The sequence below is a fragment of the Chelonia mydas genome, chromosome 4 (assembly GCF_015237465.2).
Source record: "Chelonia mydas isolate rCheMyd1 chromosome 4, rCheMyd1.pri.v2, whole genome shotgun sequence".
In the NCBI taxonomy this organism is placed as follows: Eukaryota; Metazoa; Chordata; order Testudines; family Cheloniidae; genus Chelonia; species Chelonia mydas.
Genome location: NC_057852.1, coordinates 92,302,396 through 92,326,369, shown reverse-complemented (window position 1 = coordinate 92,326,369; position 23,974 = coordinate 92,302,396). Strand labels below are relative to the sequence as shown.

At 38.2% G+C, this 23,974-nt stretch overlaps 1 protein-coding gene across 2 annotated transcripts in view; it reads right to left on the bottom strand.

Annotated features, from left to right (window-relative positions):
- The window catches only part of NFXL1 (nuclear transcription factor, X-box binding like 1), an 88,185-nt gene that overhangs the window by 19,738 nt on the left and 44,473 nt on the right, over nt 1–23,974 (bottom strand). The window contains exons 15-18 of one of the 2 annotated variants that reach the window (XM_037897836.2): nt 21,439–21,550; nt 10,522–10,662; nt 3,922–4,088; nt 1,678–1,747 (exon numbers count right to left, since the gene is read on the bottom strand). In XM_037897836.2, coding sequence (XP_037753764.1) covers nt 1,678–1,747; nt 3,922–4,088; nt 10,522–10,662; nt 21,439–21,550 — 490 coding nt within the window. The remainder of the gene's footprint in view (nt 1–1,677; nt 1,748–3,921; nt 4,089–10,521; nt 10,663–21,438; nt 21,551–23,974) is intronic. The other variant, XM_037897837.2, reaches the window with a different exon arrangement.

Below are 23,974 nucleotides of genomic sequence, written 5' to 3'. Positions count from 1 at the left end.
TTAGAATATTTTCAACTTGATTCTTTTAAAAAAAAACAAAAAAACCCCACAAACTTGACAGACCTACTTTCAAAGCCTCCCACAGTGTGCAGTCCTATCTATATCCCCTAATCTTTGAACAAGTCACTTAACCCTTGCCAGAAGGGGGCCACAATTAGCTTGGTCTTTTCAGACTGCAAAAGGTAAATATGTTCTGAGCCTGTTCCTTCATATTTTGCACCTGTCTTACATATTCATATTTCCTTTAAGGTAGCAAGAGCTGCAGAAAGATTTTCTAGAAAATGGTAAAATATGACAGAGTGACAGGAATAAAAACAGACTAAGTTTTATTCAACTCCCATTTAAGTCAATGGCAGTCTTTTAATTAACTTTGCAGATTTGTGGCCTTCTCCAATTCCAGTGAAGTAGATTGGAATAATCCAAGAAAGTTCTTAAAACAAAAAGAACAATTTTAAACTGGATCCTAAAATATGTGGGGCACCCACTAGAATTTTTAAGGTTGTAAGTTATGTGGTCTTGCTTTTTTTGTGGGTTTTGCTTCTGTGTGTGTGTGTGTGAAGCTGGGTCACTGAAATCAGAGAAGTGAGTTACAATAGTCAAGATGAGATATAGAGGAGGTTTCAGAAGAGGTGGAGTTGAAGCACTGGATTATTCAGTAAATGTTGCAGAGAGACAGATACATTAGTAGACAGGAGGAGGAAATTTCAGAGCAAAGGACTCCAAGATTACAGAGAGTCAAATGAAAGAACTGTGTTAAGGAGGTAGATGGAGGGGATAAAATTGTGTTTGAGAATGCTCCTCTTGCCCCCAAGAAAGCACTTTCAGATACCTAGCTGAAGGAAATTGTGATAAATCTACTTATTTACTTGCTCAAGATAAGGAGAGACTGAACAGGGAAGAGTCATTAAAAGGCACAAACATGGGCTGAAAGCAGCAGAGGGAAGGAAGTAAGAGGAAAAATAATTCTGAGCCTGGAAGGCTGGTTATGTGTTTCTTGTGAGCCTGGAAATATTGGATGGGAGGATCAGAGCTGTGAAGAGGTTAGGCAGGAAGAGAGGGATTCTCAGTCTGGGGTTTATATATAGATGTATCGCGTTTCTGAGTAGGCTCGCTTGAAGGGAGCTGGGGGAATTTGGAGTCTGAGCTGGCAGGGTTGTGTGAAAGGAAATGGAGTTAACTGATGAATGAAGGTTTAAGTGAACTGGTGGGTGTATGTAGGAGATAAAGGGAATTTGTGGGGCAGAGGTAGATTGGAGAGGGACAGCCTGAGGCTAGGAGAAAACAGTGAAGGGTTGGTAGAAGGATAAATATTGTCCTCCTGTCCCACCCCACTACCCTTTAATGTAAAAATGCGTCCCAGTTTTTCACTCTCAAGTGGGGAAAAGATTGCCCCTTCTTCATACCCAACCTCCTCCTCCTATCTCCCAAGAGGACGGCTTTTCTGTAATCTCCCTGACTGCAGTATCCCGATTTCCCTTCTTGAAAATCCTACCTGCATTTGGGAAGGGAAGGAAGAAATTGCTATTTGTAGCCCCTCCAGTTAATTTGGCACTAGCCAAAGAACAAGGATATGATAACCCAGAGAAAGGTGGTGGACAGAAAAAGAAAAGAATAAATTGCTTCCTGGGAATGCCAAAGAAGAATCAAAGTAAGCATTAATTTACCAATACAGCTTACCTCTTTTGGACACTGATTTTTGCAGGAACTGAGAAGATCCTTTTCTTTTAAGTCAGCACAAGTTATTTTTCTATTAAAAAAGAGAAAATGTTTAACAAGGCCAAATTAAAACTAATTCAATCAAGTATAGTTATGAACACATTTAACTATATATTTTTGCGCGGCAAAGAGATAATTTCAGCTGCCTGCATGTTGTACAAAGAGAAACTGTCTCAAATAAAAATTCTTTAAGATCAATTGACTTTCTGGACAACTCAGATCACCACCATTATGCTGGCAATTTAATAACGCAATCAGCTTCTTCACTGTCAAAGCTTAAAGCAATTGTTGACGCAGCTGACTGAGAACATTTAAATTTAAAGTGCGAAGTGTTAACAAAAACAGGGAATTGTTCAAAGATATCCTGCTGGATACCCAAAACACCCAATTCACCAGAGGTGGAAAAAAAGCCGGACTGGTTAAAAGGATATGTGGAAACAACGACATACACATGAAGCTAAAGGAATCAATGAAACATCAATGGCCAAGAAAGTTAAAGGCATTTTAAAAAACATTAAGAACCAGAAAAGCCCTGGTCCGGTCTATGTCTATCACTAGATATAGACAGTGGAATAATAAATGTTGATGTAGAAAAGACAGAAATGTTTATCGATATTTTTGCTCTATACTTGGAATGAAGCAGGATGTTGTGGATGGAACAGAAAGTTTACCATCTGTAACAAAGAATAATGTGAGGGAGCATTTGTTAAAATTAAACATTTTCAAATCAACAGGCCCAGATAACTTACATCCAAGAGTTTTAAAGGAACTAATGGAGAAGCTCTCTGACAGGACAACTCTCCTGCTGGTAATAGCTTATCTAAAGTGACCACTCTCCTTACTATTACCAGCAGGAGAGTGGGTTTGTGTGTGTGTGTGTGTGGGGGGGGGGGGGGGGGCGGGTGGTGAGAAAACCTGGATTTGTGCTGGAAATGGCCCAACTTGATTATCAGACACATTGTAAGGAGAGTGATCACTTTAGATAAGCTATTGTCAGCAGGAGAGTGAGGTGGGAGGAGGTATTTTTTCATGCTTTGTGTGTATATAAAAAGATCTTCTACACTTTCCACAGTATGCATCCGATGAAGTGAGCTGTAGCTCACGAAAGCTTATGCTCAAATAAATTGGTTAGTCTCTAAGGTGCCACAAGTACTCCTTATCTAGGAACAAAGAATACAAGGCCATACTAACAGGACATCCTGGGAAACAGTAACTGAACAAAACCTGGGAGACTATGGTAGATAATGAGCTGAACCCAAGTGTAATTCCAGGGCAATGCTGTCACCTAAAGGCTTATGCAATCCTTGGATGTATAACAGGGGAATATCGAGTAAGAGTAGAGAGGACATATTTGAGTGCTACTCAAATTGTAGACACAAAAACTAGACAGTAAGCCACAAGAGTGTTGGTAAATAGGAGATGGTTCATGGAAAAGCCGCAAGAATGATTAAAGGATTGAAAAACATGCTTTATAGTGATAGTCTCCAGAAGCTCATTCTATTTAGTTTAGCAAAGAGAAGGTTATGGCGTGACTTGATCACAGCCTATAAGTACCTATCATGGGGAACAAAAATTTGATAAAGAGATCTTCAATCTAGGAGTGAAACACATAACAAGATCCCGTAACTGGAAGTTGGAGACACATATTCGGACTAGGAATAAAGGCACACATTTTTAACAATGAGGATAATTAACAATTTGAACAATCCACCACAGACATCCTGGCTTCTCCACAACTGGCAATTTTAAAAATCAATGCTGGACGTTTTTCTAAAATATAAGCTCTAGTTTAGAAGGTAATTCGAGAAAGTTTTATAACCTGTATTATGACTATAATCTATGAATTACAGAGTTTTAATTGAAAAGATCTTTACAGAACCTAGTAAGTCTGTGTACTACATTCTAAAACTACCCAGGAGAATAAAGTCCATTTCTGACATATGTTACCAAAAATTCAACTACATCCACAAACCAGTTATGCTCTTAACACTGTTGTAGAGTCTTAATATTTTAACTGGCAATAGTGAAACAGATCTGAATGGACAGAAAAACAGATGGAGTTTTTTTTAGTGCTGCTTTTTCTGAGCCACCACCAATTGTGTAATCTTCAAATAAAAAATTAAAAGACCTGACCAAGAGACATTTTAAATGCTTCCTTCCAAGTAGTCATATTTCTGAATTCAAACTTCCCCTTTATCTACTTACATGCATTCAATATACAGGTTTGTGAGTTTGCAGTGACACTTTATTTTAAGCATTTGGACACATGGTGGACATTGGTCAGGATGACAGGGCAAAATGCACGAGTGAGGGCAGCCTGGTGGTCGTGGCTTGGTACACGCCTCCTCACAGTGAGAACATTCTGGACTAGCCTAATAAAATACAAGAAAAATTATTGAACCAAACAGTTGTTTTGCTAAACATCATTTTAGTGAACTATTACATCTAGGGAAAAATTTATGTAAAGAGGGAGCTTTGTTCTTCAATGAGATGTCTATCAAACTAAATACTAAAATATGTTTTTAATAGAATGGAAGGAATGTCTGCAATCGGTAGTCAAAGAGAGAGGCTCCTACTTTCCCTCCCGGACATAAAGAGGGCCACTTAAGGTTAATACTTTGAAAAACTGCCACTCAGCACTACTGTATTAAGTTTGCATCGTTAAAAGTAGTTAGTCAGGAAATGCTGAAGTTAAGACAGCATATACAAAACTTTAACTCTGCACCCCCAGTGTATATTCATCATGATGCGGTAATCTTGTAACATACTACTTCTGAAATACATTATTTTTTCTATAACAGCTTTAAAATACACTTGTACTAATGTAAGTTTCATTATCGTCCAAAAACTACTGATTTAGTACCACGTTTTGAGGGCTGCTGAATACTGCCTCAACTATGTACAAGTTACAAAGTCTACAAGAGCGCTAGTCAACAGGGCAGATCACATAGAGTTCGCGTTCCTTAGATGCTCATTTAGCCCTTGATTGTGCTATCAGATCCACACGGATGAGCAGATCTGACTGTACAGATGGGGCCTTAATGAGCACAGCAAAATATTTCTACACATGATCACACTCCAGTTCATAAGTTAGCCAAATTAAAGAATTTCCTAAAGAATTAGGCTGTGCATTGCTCCTCCAGGAGGACTATCTCCAAGCCACATTTCAACTCCATGATGTTTTCACTGCAGGGCTGTTCAAAATAAGGTCATAAGATTTTTTCATTCATTCAATAAGGAAAATGCCATTTCCCTCCAATCCCTCTCATTCTGCTCACACATGGCTGAGCTGTTTTCACTAACATTTAAAAGAAGTAGGCACCTCTGGGTAGTGACTAAGCATGGAAAGCGTCACCCCAAGAAGTACACCTTCCAGTTACTCTTAACTTTCTGAAAGCAGGTTGTAAGGTTGCATAACAGCCTTCTTTAATAATAGCAAGTTAACGAATAGAACAGATACTAGTACAGTGCTTTTCACCTGCAAAGTACTGAACAAACTTTAACTTGATGCAGGAAGGAGTCGTTGCTCAGAGATCAGAAAAATAAAACTAACCAGGCTTTTATAATAAGCCTGTAGTTTTGTATCTGCCAAACAGCAGAGGAAAAGTCCTAAAAGTAAGGGGTTAAAAACTTTATTTAAAAAAGTATTCAAAGCAAACTTTACCATTTACTGATATTCTGCACTTTTTGCATTTCTCCCCCCTCAAACAGCAGTTTAAACAGCATTGGGAGGGAAACCTACTATATAGCAGGCTGAAAAATTAGTACATCAGGATTATTGTATGATTAAAGTATGCATTTCAGAAAAAGGACAAAGACTCAATTCCACACAACATGGAGAATAATCTTTAAAAGGTTAAATTTTTTTTGTCTGTATTGTAGTGAGGTTTAAATTTATTCCAATAGGGTTATTTACTTAGCAAATTCTAATCTACGTTAGCACAGAGTCAAGGAAACAAGCACTATTTCCTTCAGTGGTTAATATAAATCTTATTACTGAACAGATAGAGATGGGCACATAAAGCAACAGACAGTTTTACTTTCATTCATACACTAAATGTGCCATTTTTTTTTTTTTTAAACTTTAAAACATTTACTTTAAAACATTTGTGGAATATAACAAACAGTTAATTAATATTTAACTTTCAGAATTTTATAATAGCATTTGACTGATAAAAAGGGTAACATTTACTTCTGTTGTTCTCTGAAGCCAATATCTTCCAGTTAGGCTTATTCAGATGGCCATCAACATGCCATCCAGAGAGCACTTCAAACCATATAATTTCCTAGCTGCCTTCCCTATCCAGTGGGAAGTAGATCTCAGGGAGGGGCCTATGTCTCACCAGCAGAGCTTAAAATTGAGTAATGGTGAGTAATAAGGTGCTTTTTCTCACCATCAGCTCAATTTTGAGCTCAGCTAGTGAGACAAACCTGATCTATACACACAATATCAACTAAAGGGTGTTATTATAGACCAATTTAGTCACACTAGTGCAAACCACTACTCTTACAATCAGTTTAAACCTGGCATACGTTGGGGTTTACCTTGTGTTGGTGAATTTGCAGTTGCAAGCTAAACATCTACATAACCAGTTTTATACAGATTGGGGAGTGTCCAAATAGGGGTTTACACAGTTTTAACCTAGTTTTTTTTTTTAAAAAACAGTTTTTAGTTAAATCAGTGTAACTTATGAGCACAGACAAGGCCCTATACAGATTATTTCTTTCCAAACAGAAACATACAATTTCAGGTAAGTAATTTGTCCTCATTCCAAGAGGCAAGTACTGCTGGAGTGTTCCACTTGTGAAGATTAAAATTTTACAGTGAGCCACGAAATGCATATAGTTAAGCTAGACTCAGAACAGAGAGTAATTGAAGGAATAGAGTAATAACCTTTATAATAATTTCTTTGATGAGACATAAAACGAAAAAAGACAATTTATTTAAAACTTACAGGTATCCCACAACACTAAGATTCCATTACCTCTATTGGCTCCGTTTTATACTTACAACAAATTCTGCATATCCTCATCATTATTGCCTTTTGAAACTCCGCCCCTCCCTTTTTTCCATTTTAAATGAGTTCTGCCCCTTCCACTCCAACAATGCTATGCAAGATCACCAGTTTGTCTATGTCCCCAAAAAGCATATTCACACTTCTTCCATGCTGCTTCTTAAATGTGGAATGATCTTCTTGAGTTAGCCCATAAACTCCTCCTCAAAACACACTTCTACCATGCTGCTGACAGGAAAATGCAAATTCATAATGGCTAAGCAGACGGCCAGCAGGGATCACTGATACTGATTTTGTTTGTACTTTATGATTTAAAAAAAAACAAGCAATTCATCATCATCTAATTGTGCACAGCTAGCCAAGGCAACCATGTATTTTAGGGAATGGAATGAAGACATAATGATTGTTACATCAGCTTGTTGCATCTTGTCTTAAATTAAGTAGTAAGAACCAACACCTATCCTAAAGAGCTAGTAATGTGTTAGTACACTGCCTAGCACATCAGTGCTCCCAATCCAGAATGAGACTTTTGGATGCTACCATAACAAATAAAAGCCAGAATTGTGTAACATGGAATTAAAACAGGACAGTCCATCTATAGGAGGCAGCATGAAAGAAACTTGTCAGAGAATCGGGAAAATCTACACTAAAACCTCAAATCGCTGACTTGGTGGTGATAAAAATTTAGATGAAAAAGGTTCCACGCAGTTGGCCTTATAGCTCTCATGGAACGAGGTGACAAGTTGGTTAGCATCACTGACAGGTTCTAACTACCTCTTGTTCTGTGGTGGCACTGCTTCAAGAATCAACTGACAAACAAATAATGTACTACTGGCTAGCATCAATTTAGCCAATGAAGATGATGGGTTTTTATAAGTCTGCCTCAGAGAAAACCCAGGGTGCATTTTTATGTCCAATTTACAGAGCCTGAAGAAACCTACACTGGTAGGTGGGTTCAATGGTTGTTAGGATCAAGTTTTACAGTGAGTCCTCCTACCTCCTTATCCTGTTGGGAGTATAAGATCAACTTTCAGAATTAAAGTTATATTTTGTACCCCAACTGAATGCTGCTCAACTGTCCAAATTTCTAGCATGCCCATGTAAGTCCAAGATCTCTGGACTAATCATTGGACGTGAAACCCTTCTTGGTGAGCTGCTCAACTGAGGTTAAGCATACTGGAATTAACAGAACCTGTATCTGAAGAGCTTGTAAAGTTGTCTTTTCATACCCATGAATGGCTCAAAGGAACTGCTGAAACAGTCAGCTCCAAAACTTGTGCCTTTGTTCTAACTAGAATTTTACTCTGCCCAAGTCAGTAATTCTCTATTTGGAAGGCCCTAATAATTGGAACTTGTTAGTGTCCAAAATCATCTTGGTTGTAACATACTTTGCGAGGAAGGAACAGATCATCTAACAGACCGAAATGTTCAATGAGAAAATTTCATGAGTGGTTCCCAAATCAAGAAGGAAATGTGATCCTTTGTGAACTGAGACAATCAAGATGAACCTTTGCTACACCTCAGCAAAAGATTTACACTCTTCTCCATGCAGTATGAGGGTTCAAACACTTTTTCTTCCTCCAATTTTTGCGGGCGCACCGACCCTGTGACCTAGGGACCTCTAGTGCCAAATGGCAGAGGGCACAGGGAGTGCTTAGTTTTAAAGGGATCCCCTGCATTGGATATATGCATAATACTTCACTATGGGTGGCATCTACTAAGAGCCCACTGGCATCATAATCATTGCAAAATGTATGAACAGATAATGTCTAAGGAATTATGTATCTGTACTGAAAATTATGTTCCTAAGGTATATGAGTTAAGGCAGGTCACCAGAAGGTGATAAACATGCTCCTTTCAGGTAGGAGGGAGGAGATTCTCATCTCTCCTCTGTCTGGTCACACATGTATTGTACACTTCACAACAGAGGCCTATCTGCAGTCTGAGCCAAATGCCAATCAAGAGATTGTGAAGTCGACAAGAAAGAGGCAAACAGGAAAAAGCAATTAGCAGCGGGACTTCCTGTTTACGAGTAACAGCAATGTTTTAGGGGAGTATTGCTGGGGGTATGGGAGACACCCTAGAGCTTTTCCACTGAGGGAAGCAGACAGCATGACTTGCCATATGAATGAAAGATTACAGCCAACCTGGCTGTAAAATGCTGGAAGGACTTTGGGGGTAAGCATTAGTTACGTAAGTCTAGGTTTTAGAATGCATGTTATGATTTTATTTTATATGCAACCATTTATTTCCAATATTTCTACCTGCCACCATTTGGATCTCTTTCCTTTGTTAAATGAACTTTTTAACTTATGCTTTAAACTTATTTAAGTGCTACAAGATAAGCAGAGCGATGAGCTCAGTGGTAACTGGCAAGCTGGGGAGTACTGCTTCTTTGGGAGCAGTGAATCTGTAACTACTGTAAGTGTTCAGTGGAACAGGGACTGGACACTCCAACGGGACACTCGGAGGGCTCAGGGGTTGAAGTGTGCCCATCACTAGCCTGCAGAGAAACATTAGAGCCTGCATAGGCTGAGAGGGAAGTGTTTGTGTTGCCTGTGGTCAATGGAGTCAAGAGCTGACCCACAACAGACACAAACAAGGCTTCCTCACGCTAAGAGCTGGCGGTAGCAGGGTGCCTCATAAACCTAGGCAGACCCAGGAAGGACCACCAACCCTTAAGTGAGATTAGGGCAGACACCGTGACCTTAGCTGCCTTTACTGGCTACAGTAAGTTTTGTTTCCAGTCCTGCTGGATCTGATCAGGCTTTGAGTATGCCACTTCTGATGACTAACCCCCCTTTTTGTCCTGTTACTAGGGTGGTGTTAGTGGACCACCTTCACCTTGAAAGGGCCCTGGTAATGTGTGTTACCTACTTATGTTTAACAATCTGTTCCACCTAGTATTTAGCTATGACACTTTGAATACTTTTCCCAGACCTGAAGAACTGCTATGTGTAAGCTTCAAAGTTGGTCTCTCTTACCAACAGAATTTGGTCCAATAAAAGATATTACCTCACCCACCTTGTCAACTCAAAACTAGGGCAGTTCTTCATCCCTCCCCAATCTCTCATTTTTGTTTCATCGTACCTCCAGCAACTACAATCTTCTAGCTCCTGGCTTCATGTACTCAACAAGCAAATAATCTTATAGTGTAGGAATTTTTTTTAAATAGTCTCTAATGGTCTCTTGATGGCTCTTAACATGCAGCCTCACTACTTTTTTGTGTGTGGAAATCTCAGCCTTGTGGTTCTGACATACTTCTAGTGACGAGGTAGAATTTCTCTACTGTTAAAGCGTTTGCTGGCCTTCTGTACTGCAAGTTTGACTGGTGAGCAATTTCTCCCCAACAGACTATAATGCGGTTTCTGAATCCCCCTTACCTCACCCCTCAAGATAAACCTGGATTTCTCCCAACACTACATCAGTAGGCCACACAATACCCAGAAAGGGTTGTCATATTTGACTTTGGAGGAAGTTTATAAAAATACAAAAAAGTGATACTGGATGGGGGGGGAAAAAAAAAAAAAAAAAAAAAAATCTACATGACTACTTAGCTTTAAATGTTACAACAGAAATAATAACAGTGCTTAATATTTACAAAATAGCTAATTAACAATTATCCCAATTTTAAAGATGAAATGAAAACACAGAAAGGTTAAGTGACTCGCTAAAGGTCGCCACGTAAGTCACTGATAGAGCTGGAAACAGAACCTTTGTTTCCTGACTGCAAATCTTGTGCTCTTGAGCCAAGAACAGACGAAAGAAAAATACAACCTCTAAAACTTACCTTTTGCCCGTCAGCATTACCATTTACAGTGGTAAATTTATGACATTCCTTCATGCAGGTATGATTCTGACAATCAAGCAGCCGTCCACAAAATCTTTTACATGAGTAGGGGCCCGCAGAGTGACATGGCAAAGGACTCACCTAAAAGGTTAAAAAAACCCAACGTATGGCATTAGTACCACGACAGAGAACTTCTGGTGCTTCTGAATGTCTGACAAAACCTTAATTAACACAGTAAAATGAAAAGTTCAATTAAGTTTATGTACTTGATTTTATATTATACCTAAGTAAATAAAAAAACTAACAAGCTTGCTTTCTGAAAACAGCTGCTGAATATCTGGAAAATAGACTATCAGTTGCAGACTCTCAGTGTGTTTTAGTAATACTTTGCACATCTATTGTGCCTTTTGCTAGAGACTTTCTAAGTGCTTTACAACTGTTAAAGAATTAAGCCTCACAATAACCCCGTGGAGACAATATGTATAGTGACCTCACTCAAAGTCCATTCTAGTTCTAGAATTAAGCTCCAGAATCTTCCTACACATAGGATATATCATTGGATACATCATCTCTAAAACCAGAACTTTAAGCATATCCACTGTAACGCCACAGAGAAACAGAAGGCAGAAAGGTGTCCAACTTCAAACAGCATGTCAGTGTCAGAACTAGAATTTGAACTTATTCACTCCCAGTTCCCATCCTTTAACTAATGCACCATGTTCACATGCAAAATTGTTTGTGATGCTGTCACCCATCCATTAGGAATTGAAAACTGATAATTTCACAGAGCACCGAATACAGATTTTGTCAGACTAGGATAACTTTCAGTAACTACTTACATTTTGGCTAGACTCCAACTGAGAAGTTAGGAGACTAAAGGCTCCATATTGTTACCTATACACTGACACTTCCAAATATTTTGTGGGCCTTATGCAAAGTTCTGTCCCCACCCCATATAACTGGGCTCTCCCCCCAACTCTCACATACACCTAATTTCTATAATAATTCATTTTTGTGGCTGTGTGGACTTGGTGACAGCCCTTTCAGGGGCTGGGAAGACAGAAGATGGAACTGAAGTAGGATATCCTCAACAGGGAACCTGAGAAGAAGTGTTCTGGATGGCGGGTTGGTTATATGATTGTGGCATGGGACATGTGGAAGGCTGTCATTGCCAAATTACTCCACTTCTCCACAGTATCATGTGGAAATTGAAGGTATCTATGCTGGCTGAAACGTGAGCCATCTTCCCAAATACCTAGAAGTAGGTGGCTCTTTGGGGTAAAAAAAATTACACTTTAATATTTTAAGTTGCTTCCTTTTCTTCTCAGGTTTCACTTCCACTTCCTGACTTCAGGCAGGTATCAGTCATTCTGCTGTGAATGTCAGTGACAGATCAAAAGAGCATCTTAAAGAAAGCATTCTAGTTTAGTCTCCTGCTGCTGGAACACTATAATGACTAATATAATTAATCTCACTACCATTATCAGCACAAGAAATCCATAGCTTCAAGGAGGCTGATGGGGTGGAGATAATAGGAAAAAAGTTGATGAGAGTGGAAGGTCACTTTTAGAAACTGATTAGGAACAAGTAAATATGGCCTCACCATTTCCCGGTACAGATCTACCAGAAGGAGACTGCAGAGGGACAGAGCTAAAAGAGGAAGTACAAAACCTTCTAAATTTGAGCAGTTCATCCCAGTCTTTTCTGCATGAAAAGTGGTTTTGATATCAGCAACAGAACAACCTAGAGACCTGCCTGCAACTGGAAAGCGGAATTAAAACCAAAGACAAAAATATAGAGGAAGTTTAAATACTTGACATGGAGGATTTAGGAGTGGATGGACTGTTTGTTTTTGGTTTTAAAGTTAGTATTTGATTACATTTTAAATTTTAAATAGGTAGTTAGGGAACTAAAACCACAATAACTGTACTTTAGGCTAAGACTGAACCACATCTAAAAAGGAGCTAGCATAAAAGAATGTACACATGCAGAGTCAGATTAATATAATCGATTGCCACAGAATTCAAAAATGAAATTAAAATTATGAGAAAAACAAATCATTAGAACAAAATCAGAACATAAAACCACAATGGAAGACGCCACCAAAATGGTTGAACAAAAAACAAAAGCCTGGCTGTTCTTTGCATACAGAGGTCAGAACATGTAGGGATAAAGTGAGAAAGGCTAAAAGTCAAGTAGAGTTGGACCTTGCAAAGGGAATTAAAACCAATAGTAAAAGGTTCTACAGCCATATAAATAAAAAAGAGAGAGAAAGAGAGAAGTGGTACCACTAAACACTGAGGATGGAGTAGAGGTTAAGGATAATCTAGGCATGGCCCAATATCTAAACAAATACTTTGCCTCAGTCTTTAATGAGGCTAATGAGGAGCTTAGGGATAACGGTAGGATATGGGAGGTAGATATTACCATATCTGAGGTAGAAGTGAAACTCGAACAGCTTAATGGGACTAAATCAGGGGGCCCAGATAATCTTCAACCAAGAATATTAAAGGGACTGGCACATGAAATTGCAAGCCCATTAGCAAGAATTTTTAATGAATCTGTAAACTCAGGGGTTGTACCATATGACTGGAGAATTGCTAACATAGTTCATATTTTTAAGAAAGGAAAAAAAATGTGATCCGGGTAACTACAGGCCTGTTAGCTTGACATCTATAGTATGTAAGATCTTGGAAAATTTTCTGAAGGAGGAAGTAGTTAAGGACACTGAGGTCAATGGTAAATGGGACAAAATACAACATGGTTTTAAAAAAGGTAGCTCGTGCCAAATCAACCTGATCTTCTTTGAGAACGTAACAGATTTTTTAGACAAAGGAAACGCAGTGGATCTAATTTTAACCTAGATTTCAGTAAGGCGTTTGATACCGTGCCACATGGGGAATTATTAGTTCAATTGGAAAAGATGAAGATCAATATGAAAATTGAAAGTTGGAATTGGTTAAAGGGGAGACTACAGCGGGTCATACTGAAAGGTGAACCGTCAGGCTGGATGGAGGTTACCAGTGGAGTTCCTCAGTGATCGGTTTTGGGACCAATCTTTTTATTACTGACCTCAGCACAAAAAGTGGGTGCGTGCCAATAAAGTCTGCGGATGATACAAAGCTGGGAGGTACTGCCAATTTAGAGAAGGACCAGGATATCATACAGGAGGATCTGGATGACCTTGTAAACTGGAGTAATAGTAATAGGATGAAATTTAATAGTGAGAAGTGTAAGGTCATGCATTTAGAGATTAATAAGAATTTTAGTTATAAGCTGGGGACGCATCAATTAGAAGTAACGGAGGAGGAGACTGACCTTGCAGTATTGGTTGATCACAGGATGACTATGAGCTGCCAGTGTGATATGGCTGTGAAAAAAGCTAATGCGGTCTTGGGATGCATCAGGCGAGGTATTTCCAGTAGAGATAAGATGGTGTTAGTACCGTTATACAAGGCACTGGTGAGACCTCATCTGGAATACTGTGTGCATTTCTGGTCTCCCATGTTTAAGAAGGATGAATTCAAACGGCAACAGGTTCAGAGAAGGGCTATTATGATGATCCGAGGAATGGAAAACCTGTCTTATGAAAGGAGACTCAAGGAGCTTGGCTTGTTTAGCCTAACTAAAAGAAGGTTGAGGGGAGATATGATTGCTCTCTATAAATATATCAGAGGGATAAATACCAGAGAGGGAGAGGAATTATTTAAGTTCAGTACCAGTGTGGACACAAGAACAAATCGATATAAACTGGCCATCGGGAAGTTTAGACTTGAAATTAGACAAAGGTTTCTAACCATCAGAGGAGTGAAGTTCTGGAATAGCCTTCCAAGGGAAGCAATGGGGGCAAAAGACCTATCTGGCTTCAAGATTAAACTTGATAAGTTTATGGAGGAGATGGTATGATGGGATAACATGATTTTGGCAATTAATTGATCTTTAACTATTCATGGTAAATAGGCCCAATGGCCTGTGATGGGATGTTAGATAGGGTGGGATCTGAGTTACTACAGAGAATTCTTTCCTGGGTATCTGGCCGGTGAATCTTGCCCACATGCTCAGGGTTCAGCTGATCGCCATATTTGGGGTCAGGAAGGAATTTTCCTCCAGGGCAGATTGGAAGAGGCCCTGGGGGTTTTTCGCCTTCCTCTGTAGCATGGGGCACAGGTCACTTGCTGGAGGATTCTCTGCACCTTGAAGTCTTTAAACCATGGATTTGAGCACTTCAATAACTCAGACATAGGTAAGAGGTTTATTGCAGGAGTGGGCGGCTGAGATTCTGTGGCCTGCATTGTGCAGGAGGTCAGACTAGATGATCATAATGGTCCCTTCTGACCTTAATATCTATGAGAATCTATCCATCTATGAATCACAGTATGAACACCCCATTATACAGGGAAAAAACTGTCTAGAATACCCATAATAGAAATCACTAAATCAAAGCAAAGTGGAATTCTTTTAAAATTACCTCTGAATATTTAATGAACTTAAGCAAACTAGTGGTCTATGAGTATCTAGTGTTGTAGGTGAAAGCAACTTTTGCCCTAGTAATTTAGTATGTGTAGTAACCTAAATGAATACCTAATCATATGACAATTTAGAAAAGGTGACAAATTTAATCCTCTCACTTTCCAGACAGCCAAACAAATGTTTTTAAGGACAAAGATACTTATCTACGGTCTTTAAATACTGTGTCAATGTACTAGATATTTATTTCTGCGTGACTGATATAGGGACTATTCAAAATAAGCCTATTTTAAAACATTCTGTGATATTTCTAAACCAAGTCTGGAATGAAAATTAAAGCCTAAACCATTTAGTGCTAGGAAGTATAATGCATTCTAAATATACAAAAAGTAAATGCTATTTGATACTCTATCTGGTTAAGGCATACTTGGCTCTGTTTCCATCTGCAGTGCGAAGGTTTTAATTAATGCATCCCAGAAGGATAGACTTTGTTCAAACGTATTCTTTTTCCCAATTTCAACCATCAAATGACCATAAGTTGATACATCTGTTGTTACAGCTACGAGAAATGAGTTTTCACACCAATCCAAAGTTGAAAGTAATCAGTGAGACAAAAAACTTTCAGTTTAGATTGCAACTATGATTTGTTAGGTAGTTTTATTACGAGACTATAACTTGATAGTTAAGATTGGAATGCAGCCTTTTGGTTTCTATAAACCTGAAAGTGAAAAGCTATTAATTGTTCTAAATATATATGAAGACTTTTAAAAACCCTAGGAAGTGACATAATTTAAAGAGCAACACTAAGAAAAAAGTTACAGCAAGCATTTATAGAAATTGTATTCAGTAATAGGTTTCAGAGTGTTAGCTGTGTTAGCCTGTATCATCAAAAACAAGGAGTCCTTGTGGCACGTTAGAGACTAACAAATTTATTTGGGCATAAGCTTTCGTTAGTCTTGAAGGTGCCACAAGGACTCCTCGTTGTTTTTATTCAGTAATACTACATTGTAGACCACAAGGAATCTCATTTTAATGTAAGTCTTATTGAATCATACTTCTTATGCTTATATTTTGCTGCACGCATGTTGTCTGGAAATAAAACTTGTAAGTCTGTGTCCCAAGTGGTGGATCAGTTACTAGAAATATATCAAAGGTACCCAAATTCTCTACACCCTACTTCTCCAAAAAAACAAAAACAACCCCCCCTCCCCAACTTTCTGAAAGGAAGAAATACTAATACAAAACAAGCAACGCAAGGGAAAGGATCTACACTACCATGTTTATCAGCACAACACCTAAATAAATTAAAATAAGTGCTCAATTCAAATTTTATATATGTAAACAAAATGAAGTCTATGTTTGATAGCATGAATATCTACTTCTTGAACTATTCTTCTCTATCATCTCTTACCTACTTTTCTTCAGGCATTCAGTGTTAAGAACACCCAAATAGGATCCAAAATGTTTCATTCTTAGGGTCTTTTTCTTTTTAAATGATCACACTACTTGAAAATATCAGTAGCACAGTATAAATGATAATATATTATAGCAAGTGTTGTAATGAATTTGTAAATGGTTTCTCTGACAGGCACTGCTAAATTAACCAGAACTCCTTTTGCTGGGTGGCTGCCAGCGTAGCAGCAGAATATTGCAGATATACATTAACAATGTATTTAAGATCTTAGAGGAATCCATGAAAAATGTTTAATGTATGTAATATGCATCATAAATAAACACAGATTTCCCAGATAAGGGCCTCCTTTCTTCTTTTACTACCAAGCATCTAAAAGTTTAGGCTATTGTTCATTTGGATTCACGATACTGTAAAACTGAAGCAGGAAGAAATCTGCACTCTGCTGGCTGACAAAATACACAAGTTTATCCACTAAAGTACACAGAACAAATGCATACAAGCCACTAGGATTTAATAAAAGACTTTCACTACCATATATTCACAACAGCTTATATAAGGATTGGGGAAGGGAAGATAGAAAGTTCCCTTTTGTGCTGAATGCCACTCTTATGGTAGTCAAATGATTCGGGGGGGTGCACCATGTTAACCTAGACACATTTTCACTCCATTTTCTCTGTAGTACCCAATCAGTGTAGTATTTAAGTGCTTTAAGAAGCTACTTGCAGCTATCTTTAATGAATAATTCTATGGAATTACTTTTTGTTTAATGAAAAATAAACTCAAAGATGGACTCTTCCCATTGTGAAGATGTAAATTCATGCACTTTCTCTCAATATAGATTTGAGTCTAGCCATAAATTCTGTTTTCCTTCCATATAGGTATAAAGAGAAACATGATTAAATGACATAACTGACATCGGGTCTTTATACAGGCTCAAATTTTGTTTGCGTATCAATCTATGAAATTTTAGTGATGCGTCAAATCCTAACCACGATGAGAGATTGTTTTGGATTGAAATAAACTTTACTTATAATAAACCTACAAGTTTTAGCATTGAGAGTATTCCATATATGAAGATGGAAGTCTATATTTTGACAAAGATATGTGCTCATCATCTCCTCCCATCCATTCTTCACAGCATGCATTTATCTTACATGATAGGCATGCTGCCTGAACAGTAATCTGCTGAAAAACCCAACCTAATTTCACATAGGTATTCAACTGGTTACTTAGATTACTGTATGTACTGCAATAACAGTGCATTTGTTCTTACATTGTCTGCACAAGTGAACTATTATTTGTAGTAGAGAGTGAATAAAAAAGCCAACAAATTTCTACTCTATCATGTCAGGTTTATCTACATAATTTATTAGATTGTGTTTAGTTGCCGTATATATGTTTGGGGAAGTTTTAGCTTATGTATTTTTCTGTAGTGGCTATTTTAGAAGTCTATGCACCAGCCTTTAGAAGTCACGTAATCAAAGGGGTGCAATAACATGCAGATTTCAAATACGATCATGAGGATTTATTTATGGCACACCTTTGGAGTTCATGACAGAGTACAACTTACATGATTTAGTACTATAAATTTGTCCCAAAGCCCACAAATCTCTCTAATGTGGGTGGGGCAGGGGGAGGAAGGATGACATTGGCTTGAAGGGGTCTGTGCTATAAGTAGTGACATACGTAGAACACAATCCTATACAGCAATGACATATAAAAGGACACACGAATTCCAAAATCCAATGAGTGGGATTGTCCCAGCCACGCAGGAAGGAAGGTAAAATGCAGCAGATGTGATTTAATTAGGTGGCAATTTTATTAACATACCTCACCTGGAAAATACTCTACAATAGGTTGTACAGCACAGGCCACCATTATTTCCTTAATCATTCCCACCTATTTGGGAGTACTGTTGTCAGCCCTCACCCCTCCTAGCCTGGTCCTTGCCCATTGTTGTGACCATACCACCCCCTCACATACGAGGGTAGGAGAAGCAATTGGAAAAGGGGGGTTGTCTCCCTACTGTACCAGACACTAAGAGAACCAAACCCTTTTCCCAGCTTCATTAAGGGATGCCTTTCCCAAAGTCCATTTCCAATGTCAGTTTTATGAGGGAACTGGACTCCTTACCTGCACTGGACTCTTGCTACCTGCTAGGTTGAGACAACTTGACCTAACCTCATTACCTACCCCAGTACACACAATGGCCAATGTCCCACCTGAGCCAGCCTCTTCCAGTTGCCCTTGGCTTTGGAAACTGTCCACTTTGCTCTCCCTGCATAGGGAAAACTTAAAGGCAGTAGGGGAAACTTAAAGGAGCCACAACCCCTTTTCATCTTGCTGAGTGGACAAAACCCCACTATACTGAGACTGCAGTGAGTACAGACTCACTGCAGTCTTTCAGAAATAGCTTGAAGTGGTTGAAGTAAAACAGAGAGAAAGTTTGAGAAATGGTTGACGTAAAACAGGTAGAAAGAAGGTGTGCATATATGATGTTGAAAAGGAGACTACTTACCACAAAGAAGAAATTTAGATCAGCTATAAAATTACCGAGGTCAGTAAAAATACTGATTTTGGTTGCACACATTAAGTCTATCTGTACAGAAGGCTATTTCTATAAAAAAATTCTAATACTTTGAAGAAAGCACATGTGAAATGTATATCTTTTATCTAACCTCTGAAACTTTTCCTCCCACTGAAATTATGCACACACAAAACCATAAACCTAAATCTTGACTCTCACATACTTCACAAGTTTCCACAGATAAGCACTAAATGACCAAGGAAAAAAACACCAATTTCATTTAAATCAAAGGAGACATACCGTACATATTTTCTTCATTCACACTACAGAACAATGTGTGCACAAGATTAGAACAGTTGTTTGCCAGTATTAAATATTTACTTAGTCTTTTAAAGACTACATACATCTTTGTAACATTTGACCTTCCATATTACTATACAAGACGGTGTCATTTCTACTTCAACTTTCAAAACTAATTTGTAGATGCACTTACATGATATCTACATCATCAAGCCAACAGTACATGGTGTACCAAAACTCAGACACTCATTTTATATAAAAACATTCCAGCATAAATTGGAAATATATTGAGGAAAGTTATATGGGAACAACGAACATCTGATTTAAAAATCTCATGGTTATGATTACAACAATTATGTGAATTATGAATCATAATGACCGCTAACAAATAAACTTTACATCTCGATTGTCTAATTTAAAAGGGCTCTAAATTAGAATGTCACTGATATTACAAAAAGGAGTACTTGTGGCACCTTAGAGACTAACAAATTTATTTGAGCATAAGCTTTCGTGAACTACAGCTCCCTTCATCGGATGCATTCCAAATGCATTCAAATAAATTTGTTAGTCTCTAAGGTGCCACAAATACTCCTTTTCGTGAATACAGACTAACACGGCTGCTACTCTGAAAACTGATATTACAAAAACTTGACATTAGTGAAAAGTCTGCAATAAGCCTAACAAAACACCTGCTAATACTATCATTAAAATGTAGCTGTAATTTTAAAATTAGTGAAAATTTAATTATAAAAAGTGGTAAATGATTTTTGGATTACTTTTCTAACTGTTAAATGATTGTGAAAATTAATTACATTTTCCTCTAGAGCAGTGGTTCCCAAACTGGGCTTCGTGAAATGTTACAGGGGTTCTCAGGAAAAAATTCCCTAACGGCGGACAGAGCTGTCCCTCGGGACCCCGGGGCCAGCAGCCCAGAACCCCTGGACTTCCAAGAGCTAAGCAGATCAAAGCCAGCATATCTAATACACAGAGGAGATTTAAACTTCAAGACTCCTTATAAGAAATACAAAGGGAGGTAGATATTTTCTGCTGTTCTTAAAATGAAACAAGCAGCTAGTATTGTTTTTAAAATGATGATGAACAAGTTTAAGCTTCGTTGTAACCTGAGTGGTTTGCCTGGACTGCTCAAGACCTGAATGCTTGTATAGGAGGAATTCTTGATTTGACTTGGCTTTTTTAAATCCCTACGTGCTGTTTCACATCTGATACTCCTTGATGAAAGCTAGGAGCCTTGTTGTTTAACAGGCTTATTCAAAATGATACAAGCGACAGAAGTGAGATCTCAGAAGAGTGTTGCCATTTTCATAATGTAATAAAGATACTATAATGATAAATAATAATTAATACATAGTGTGTGATCAGGACGTCATAAAAACCAATTTTATATTGCCAAGATCACTGCTTTTCTAATTTATACTCAGGTAAAGGAGAAAATCCCTGGAAATGTTCATTTTTAGGAGGGGGTTCGCGAGACTTGGCATTTTAGTGAAAGGGGTTCACGGGTTGTTAAAGTTTGGGAACCACTGCTCTAGAGTAAATGGGCACAGAAAATCTCTACTACTAGATTACAGAAGGCTGCACCAAATGAAAAGTTAATTAGCTGGATCTCTCATAGGACAGTCTCCACCCCACGTCCAATCTTCCCACTCTGCATCTAAATCACACAGTGGCATTACCATTTACTGTCGCATATGCAATGCAAAGCCTCCATCCCTTCTGAGGGATAGTGTAGTGATGGCAGCTACTTGGACAAGAAAATTTGATGGGGGAGAGGAGGAACATTGCTTACATATAAGCCAAACGAAAAAAAGGAGCAAAATATTTAATGAAACAGACAACATGCAATTAAATACACTCACTAGTCCAAGAGCATTTCACCATTATAACCTGTATAAAATGTACAAAAACAATAATAATTTTGTGGATACATTTTAACACGGCTACCCCAATACTTGTATAAAATGTTGTTTCAAAAGCCAAGAATTTAAACTTTGATCAAACAACCTAAAATTCAACTGTTATACATTTTCTAATACAGTGCTATAATACTGTCCTAATGAACACGACAGCACTCAAATAAAAACACTTCATAGATTTTAATACAAAAAATACTTTTTGTAAGAACTAATTAATCAAAACAAAATGATGCACACTTCATATTCACTCAAATGGTCATTTCTCTGTGACTCACCTCATGCTGCCCAAGACATTCCCTGCAAAGAAGGGAATAAAAAAATTGAGAGAATTGCAAACAGGTGTACTCCTTAAAGCAATAAGGCATCTGAAGCAGTGTCAATGTTTTGCTGTGGGAAATAATCCGTTATAAAACATCAGTTCCACAAACGCATAGAACTTCTGATGCAGCTGTGCTGCTACAAGGTCTCCTCCATAGCCACCCTACGCTGATGGGAGAGAACTCTTCAGTCAACATAATTAAAACACCTCAACAAGCAGCGGCAGCTGTCAACACTGGTACTTCTGTCAGTGCAACTTATGTCGCTCTCAGGGGTGTTTTTTTCACATCCTTGAGTGATGTAAGTTATACCAACAAAAGTGCTAGTGTAGACATAGCTTAAGTCTGAGAGTTCACATGAATTTAAGGGCATTCCTAGATATGGCCTCAGTTAGTAGGAGTGACCAGTACCTTTTAGCAAAGATGCTCCCTAATCCACTTGTTCTAATTCTCCCCTAACACCACCCCCTTTCAGCAACAGTCTCATGGAGGACAGCTCTACCTGGCACCACATCAAGGTCAAAGAGTGGGTCCAACATTCATGCTGCTTTTGGAGTGCAACTACACTGTTAGATCAATGTGTTAACCTCTAATTTTCCATTCTTACTTGGATTCTAATTTATCAGTTTTATAGACAGAATAAAGTATTCCAACTGCAGACTCAGCAAGGCTGTATAAAGAAATGTATTATCTTTATTGCAGAAACTTCTGAATTATTGTTTTCTAAGCATACTCCTTTGAGTCTTTTAATAGGCATTATTTTCCCTATTTCACAATTTCTTTAGAGGCTTTTTCGTAAGCGGTCTACTCCTGTAGAAATTTATTTCTTCCTTCAGATGGTCAAAGATACAAAACAATGGCGGAACCCAGGAGAGCCTAAATCAATCTTCTGCTCAGTTTGTGTGTTGATGGTGCTTACTTTCTACGATTCACCTGTAGCCAGTTAATCTGGTTTACAGCATCTTTGTCCTTCACATCAGCACAAAATCTGTCCTAGTGCAGGAGGAAAAAGCTGGCCTAGTACGTTCACAATACTTAACTTTCCAGACATTCCTTTTAAACTCTTCATAAAGGCTGATATTAAATTTGTTTTTATCCAGCCCTTTGGCCTCTCACCTATCTAAAGTTGTCAAATAACGATTAACAGAACTACTGACAACTGTTTATGAACATGGTTGTTTTGCTTTATCCTGAAGTGTGCTTTCTACATCTCCAAGCCCCTTTCACCTCCAGTATTGAACAGGCCCAACCCTAATTAACTTTTAAAACCAGATCAGATCATGTATGTTCATCTGACTAATATCAGCTGTTCTTCAAAATATTTTGCATTTAGCCATTGTCTTTTCAATTGCAAGTTTCTCCCAACCTCAAACTATTCATTCCAGGATACCATTAGGAATGTACCATATCTGATTTAAGGAGATGTATATTTTGTGGTAAGGCACTTGACTGGAACATTGACTAAGCAGGGCAGAAATATTAATATTTATAATATTACTATTCATATTAAGTCATAAACAAGAGCTCAGACCCAATTTAACATTCTATTTTGAGAATGGTCATTTCCTTATTTAGGCCTCAAACCTGCAAATGTTTATTCACATGAGTAGTAACAATGAAATCAGTAAGAACGCTCACATGATTAAAGTGAAGCACATGCTTACATATTTGCAGTATTTTAGTGAACTCTGAATGCTCAATATCCAACCTTTAGATATCTGTAAATGTCTTCAAGCAAGGCAAAGCATGCGTTCTTCATTCAGAGCTATATACTGTAGCTCACAGAGCTGTCTTTAGCATTTATTTTATTCAGCAGTAATGCAAGGAAACTACAGGCCTGTTTCCTGTAAGACATTGGCTTTAGCATTTAACATCAGGCTTGAAGCCTATTAACTCTGGCACAGATAAATAGCCTAATGGTCACCCCTCAGTTTTGGGGAACTTGGACTAGAGTGCTTACGGGGGAAGTTTGTCCATAACACCACCAGCCAACAATAGGAACATGAGCTAACACCAGCTTTTGGATACTGTAGGATGGGAACCTCTGCAGATGTCTGACGTATAGGATAATAAATTGAGATCATTAATATACTAACCTATAGGAGAAGGGCACCCCAAAATTAATAGGGTGAGGAAATACAAATAAGGAAGAGGGGAGAAACTCCTACTGAATATGCATCAGACACAGAGGCTTCGGCGTAACATATTATAAAAGCGTATCCCACACTGTGGGCAGGAGGAGAGAGATATCCTTGGGAGGTGCCAGGATGATGGCCACTGGTGGTGATGAGGAAAATACTGACTAACATTTCAGGTTGTTCTGCAAGATCTGGTGCAAGTATATGAATGTTCAGATATACATTCTGTATTATCTCTATCTACCTTGCTAGGTTAGAATGTTTGTGACTTTGCTAAACGTATGAATAAACTATTGCAAATACAGAAGAGTTCCTAAAGTGAGCATGTTGTAACTGCACATCGGGGTTCTCAACTA